General features: G+C 33.8%; 1 protein-coding gene across 1 annotated transcript; it reads left to right on the top strand.

Moving 5' to 3' along the window:
• Positions 1–943: 943 nt before the first annotated feature.
• LOC131070160 (probable aspartyl protease At4g16563) lies at positions 944–2,425 on the top strand. The gene has a single exon (XM_058005717.2). It carries the CDS (start codon positions 944–946, stop codon positions 2,423–2,425), a length of 1,482 nt encoding a protein of 493 aa, XP_057861700.2.
• Positions 2,426–6,570: the final 4,145 nt, after the last annotated feature.

Genomic DNA, 6,570 nt, shown 5'->3' with positions numbered 1-6,570 from the left:
TTTGTCTCTTATCTTTTAAAAGACCTATAAGAATTTTTTGTCCACCACCTTTCTAGGACAAATAAATATTCTATGAACATTGATTGGTGCACATGTATTCACATTTTAGGAATAATTAGTATGTTTTTTTATTAATTAAGTGCTCCACTTTGGACCCCACTTTGGGCAACTCGTATGACAACTATACAACCCCGCTCCCCTATGGGACCCTTTCCCACAATGACCTTGGAAAGCAACCCTACAATGCTTTAAGTTATTGGCTAAAATAAATTAGAAAATGACAATGATACCAGTGGCTTTTAGCTCAATTTGTTCAGCATAATTGATGAGGATGATGGTATGTGATATAGAAGCCTTCCACCAAGGTTTAAACCCCCGAGGTACATTCGGATTAAGTTCATCCCTTGGATGAATTTGACAGATTGGATCTCCCAATATATGTATTCCATCTTATTTCCATGAAAAAAATAACAATAACTCAACAATAAAAAAATAACTTTTAAGAGAAGACAATTAAAAAAAACCATATACCCAATTGACATATTGCTCAATAGTATAACTTTAAGGCAGGGCATTAAAAAAATAACCATATACCCAATTGACATCTTGTTCAATAGTGACCTTAAAAGACAGCTGTCACCTTTTATACACCGACCAACCCTGCCACCTAAATAAGGTCCCCATGACCTTTATAGGCTGTAACTTTTGTCCTCCTTACATCTTTTTTCAACCTTTAAGCCTTCAAGTTGTCCGAGGAAGTCAACAGAACCTAATTTCTCAATTTTAGGGAATAACATATGAGTACATTACACCTGTTAACTTGTATAACCAACATTAAGGCCTGGTGGGCCTAAGTTTTGAAATTTAATCGGTGATACTATAAAACCTGTCTTGGGATTCATGAAAATTGAGGACATGTTTGCCGCCTGTTCAAATTACAGAAATGGGGTCTGCCATTGTAATCCAAATTTTGCTGTTTTGGCTGTGCATGGTCGAGTTTTTGAAAGGTTCGGTCTGTGTCAGGGAACAGAAGGGGGGTGATTTGGCTGTGGGTTTAAAGCATATAGGCTTTAGGGGCATCAAAATAAAGAAGAATTCCTTTGGATTGCTAAAGATTTCAAGCAACAGAAGCTCAATTAGGCTTAATGCTCTGAGGAGTAGAAGATTGCATCATCATCACCACGATAAAATGCATCATTCTTCAGACATCTCTTTACCTCTCAGACCCTCAAGTGACTATGTAATGCCTCTGGTGTTGGGTATGCCACCAAAGAGACTAGAAGTTGTCATGGACACAGGAAGTGATCTTGTTTGGGTACCATGCTCAACCAATTCTTCAAAAAGTTCTTTTGATTGCATAATATGTGAAGGCTCAGATATCCCCATATTCTCTGCATTTGACTCCCAGTCAAGCAGATATGTATCCTGTGGCACTGAGTCATGCTCTGCCATTCACAGTTCAGACAATCTCAATGATCTCTGCATAATGGCTGGATGCCCATTTGATACTCTAGACATGGAGCCTTGCTACAATCCCTGCCCACCATTCTATTATGCATATGGAGATGGCAGTTTAATGGGTGAGCTGATAAGAGACAGACTTACAGTTAACCTGGTGAATGGTGAGTCTACAAAGTTCACAAATTTCACATTTGGGTGTGCAGGGATTTCACTTGGGGAAGCAGTAGGAGTTGCAGGCTTTGGTAGAGGTGCCCTTTCCTTCCCTGCCCAATTAGGTGAAGTGGGTAGCAGAGACTTTTCCTACTGCCTTGTCAGCCACAAATTTGATGACAATCTCCATGTCTCTAGCCCTCTTCTGTTTGGAGGTTCTGCCATCCCCAAACAAGGTAAAGTTCACTACACACCCATGATCTATAATTCTAAGTATCCTTCTTTCTACTACTTGGGTTTAGAAGGAATCAGCATTGGAGGCCACAGGCTGAAGCTCCCTTCAAGCCTAACTACATTTGACAGTGAAGGAAATGGAGGGTTGATCATTGACTCTGGCACCACTTTTACCATGCTTCCAGAATCGCTGCACAGAAAGGTCTTAAACAGGCTCAAATCCTCAATTCAGTACACCAGGTCTGTGGAGTATGAGGAGGCTACAGGGCTTGACCTCTGCTATAAGTTCCCCATTGCAGAGGGGCCTCCTTTGTTGCCAAGCTTCAAACTCCACTTCAAAGGCAATGCCACAATAAGGCTTCCTACAGATAATTATATGTTTATGATAACTGATTCAGATAATGTTGCTACTGCTACTGCTTCAGTGAGCTGTCTGATCATTTTAAGCAGTGGAGATGAAGTATATGGACCAGCTGCTGTTCTTGGGAACTATCAGCAACAGAATTTACATGTTGTTTTTGATATGGAGAAACAAAGAGTTGGGTTTATGTCAAAAACATGTTCTCCAATCGCCCTCTGATTTTTCCCCATCCAGAACTTGTTCTAAGCTGTTTTCATTGAAAGTGATTCAAGAAACAGAAGCCAAAGCCCTCTAGGATTTGATAGCAGGTTTAAGGTATTTATCCCAACAAAATAAAATGCCATCGCCAGATCTTTTGGTATTTATCCACGTCAAATTGAATGTAACTAGTTAATTCAATACTTAGCACTTTGTATTTAGGGTATGAATTTATAAGATTAGGTACGATTCCATGCCTGTTATAATGTTATTATCCTGCACCAGCACAAACAATCATGGTGATGATTTTATTTTACTTCTGTTCCCTTGCCAGATCGTATGATAGCCATGATAAATTGTTCATAAGCACGAGATCGTGATGCACTTACAAGAAAGGTGGTTGGCACTCACGATATTGATCTCCTCTTCTTTTAAGATGTGAAACAGACTGCGTAAAAAGCTAAACATAAGAAGATCTGAAACGTCACTTTTAAGGTTAGCTGGTGTAAGTTTCCAGGTGACGTGGTAGGAGGGAGACAAAATATGGTCGCCTTGAAGGGCTGGAAATATATATATATATATATCTCTTTCTTTCTATAAAATTGGTGTTAGAAATATCTATGTTTGTTTATAATATTTGGGTCATGCAATTAGAGGCGTTAAAAAGAGCGAAAATTTGGATATCATATTTCAAAATTTATTAGGTTCAATTAAAGTATGAGTAAATTAATCTATTCAAAATTTATTAGGTTCAATTACAAGTAAAATAATGCACCTTTATTATCTAAAGTACATTAGAAAGTAAATTCTAAAATTATTTTATCTTTTATATTTTCATTAAAGCGTAAAATAATGTACTTTATCATCTAAAGTACATTGAAAAGTAAATTCTAAAATCATCTTATCTTTTATATTTTCATTAAAGCCTTCACCGTTTGTATTTAAGTTATTCTCGTGTGTGTGTGTTTGTTTATAATATTTGGGTTATGCATTGAGAGGTGGAAAAAAAAAGAGTGAAAATTTGGATGTGGGTATTTCAAAATTTACTAGGTCCAATCAAAGTATAAGTAAGCTATTCTATTCAAAATTTATTAGGTTCAATTACACACTGAGTAAAATAATCTACCTTTATCATCTAAAGTACGTTGAGAAAGTAAATTCTTAAATCATTGTATTGTTTATATTTTCACTAAAGCATTCACCTTTTGCATTTAAGTTGTTCTCAATTATATGCCCTTAGAATTTGGATTGTGTGTGTGTTTTTATAAAATTGGGTTATATATATATAAAGGTGGCAAAACAAAGAGTAAAAATTAATCTATTCAAAATTTATTAGGTCCAAGTACACTATGAGTAAATTAATCTACCTTTATCATCTAAAATACAGTGAGAAAGTAAATTCTAAATCATTGTAGTTTTTTATAATATTTGGGTTATGCATTTAGAGGTGGCAAAACAAAGTGTAAAAATTTGGATGTCGGTATTTCAAATATTATTAGCTCCAATCAAAGTATGAGTAAATTAATCTATTCAAAATTTATTAGGTCCAAGTACAGAATGAGTATATTAATCTACCTTTATCATCTAAAGTGCATTGATAAAGAAAAATTCTAAAATCATCGTATCTTTTAAAGCATCCACCTTTTGCATTTTATTTATTTTCAAATTTATATATATGCCCTTAGAATTTGGATTGTGTGTGTGAGTTTATAAAATTTGGGTGAGACATCTAGGGTTGGCAAAAAAGAGTATGGAGGCTTGGATGTTGGAAATTCAAATTTTATTAGGTCCAATCAAAATATTACCAAATTAATCTACCTTTATCACCTAAAATATTTTGAGAAATTATATTCTAAAACTATTGTCTCTTTTATATATTCATTAAAACCTTCATCTTTTGTATTTACATATATGGTTGATATACAACAACATTAGCCCAAAAACCAACTTATCCTCTAATATTGCTCAAGGCCCATACCCAAAGGACAACATGCCAAACAAAGAAAGAGCCCATAAACAACCATACATAAGATATGTCCATAATATTATGTTACTCCTTAAGCACATCCTCATCACATCATTAACATTTACAACATAAAGATCAACATGGAAATAGATATGAAGGACATTGCCAAAACCTAAAGACATTTGATTTGTTTCACTTGGTTCCTTAGAGTAGCGGGAAAGTGATCAATGGCATAGTGTATATGCATTTCTCACTAATCCCTAAGGCTATTTATGTCCCCAAGAAGCATGTATGTACCAACCACCAATTAGTGCATGGCCTCACATAAGAGTCCATGCAATGTCAAAGATATTTTTCTCATCAATCTATTGGCTAGAATCAAGCAAGATGTTCCGCATAGCTTCATGGACCTCAACAACATCATGTTTAAGAACATCCATGAGCTCATACTAGTCTATCCACACTCAACATCCCTATGCCAAGAATGTTCTATTTCTCTATGTTGACTTGCATCCTCAAATTTCTCTTTTACTTCCTATCACTTCCACCAACTTCCATCACCATCAATGCCTATAGCATAAGCAATGACTCTTTGCACCAAAATTTGAGCATCAAATGTGGTACAAATGTAGGGTGGCTATGTGATTTTTATTTCACACTTTAGCTAGCTCAACAAAATAATGAACAAGTAATGTGCATCCCCTCAAACCAATTGGCACACAAAAATTATCATTGTATGAGAAGACAAATACCCCCCATTTTACTTAAATATTTGCATGTTACAAAAACACTTATAACAATCATCATCATCCTTGGTACACACTCACATTATCATGGTATGTGTGTGTGTGTGTGTGCATGCACACTCGCACGCGCACGCACGCACGTACACACACACACACACACACACACACACACACACACACACACACACACACACACACACACACACACACACGTTGGAGTATAGCACCATATTTTAGATTGAAATGTCATTGTTTTGGTGTATTAGTATAAATAAATAAAAATCATGATTCATAACAAAAATATTAGAGAGTATTGATTTGTTTGTGAATATACTAAAATATCTTTATAAGAACGATGTCGTCAGCTTATAATAAAAGGATGGTAATGGTTTCAAGTACATTTCACTTCTTTTGAATAATTTTCTATTAAATTATAGATAATTTTTAAAAAAGATAAGAGAGATACTTGGCATTCTTGTTTCACCATAATGTTGCATGTTTACATTCATTAACTATTATTGTAACAATTTCTTAATAAACACATTTCTATAAAACCTAATTAAGGAACTACAAATCTTAAAAGAAAAACTAATTTCATATATTTTTCTATAATGTATCTTTGAAATAATGTTTATTTTTTGAACTAAACAAAACAACATATAGCTCCCCTTTCTTATCTCTACAATATTTGAAATAATATTGAAGGTGGCTAGATAATCAATCCTAGCATATTAATTTTTTAAGTTGTCATGTTACTTGAGCCCTTCATTATTGTCCACAACTCAATAGTTTTAATTTTCTAATATTGAATTCTATTATTTTAAAAAAACAAGATTAATCGAGACATTTAAATAACCATAAGAGTATTTGGTATTTAATATGAACAAACTTTTCATCAGTGACATTTTTTTATGATTTATTTATATTGAAATTATAAAAAAACTATAATATATATAAATAATAAACTTTTAATGCAAGAGCATCTTAGATTAATAGAGAAACATGTTTTCACAAACAGATTGTTTATAGTTTCTAAGTTTTTTGGTCACATTTTCTTAGTTTGTGTTTAGAACATTTTTTTAGTTTATGTTTAGAGTTAAGAGTTTGTGGTTTTATCAATACATATTTAAAGGGCTTGAGATCTTGTAGTAACACAAAGATAATTGGTTGTTGCTTTCTTGTTGCACATATTCACTAGTGGTCCAAGTAAAATTTATGCATGCCATTGAACAATTTGATTTGCACGGTAACAACATGAGCGTATTTTCCTCTAGAAATTAGATTTGTCTTCTCTAAACGTGGATCTTCTTGTTTGTTCTTATAGAAGAAAGATTCAATTAGGATTCCTTGTGTTTTTTTTCTATTTGTTGGTGTAAATAATTATTCATCATGGATATTATTACACCTTACTTTAAGTTTACTTAGGAAATGCATTTCATAGTAGTTTGGGTATG

The sequence above is a fragment of the Cryptomeria japonica genome, chromosome 5 (assembly GCF_030272615.1).
Source record: "Cryptomeria japonica chromosome 5, Sugi_1.0, whole genome shotgun sequence".
Lineage (NCBI taxonomy): Eukaryota > Viridiplantae > Streptophyta > Pinopsida > Cupressales > Cupressaceae > Cryptomeria > Cryptomeria japonica.
The sequence above is the reverse complement of the archived record's forward strand: the minus strand, read 5'-3'. Positions and strand labels throughout refer to the sequence as shown.

Excerpts from the sequence above, each read along its gene's own strand:
- LOC131070160 (XM_058005717.2), top strand. The coding sequence starts at position 944 with ATGGGGTCTGCCATTGTAATCCAAATTTTGCTGTTTTGGCTGTGCATG.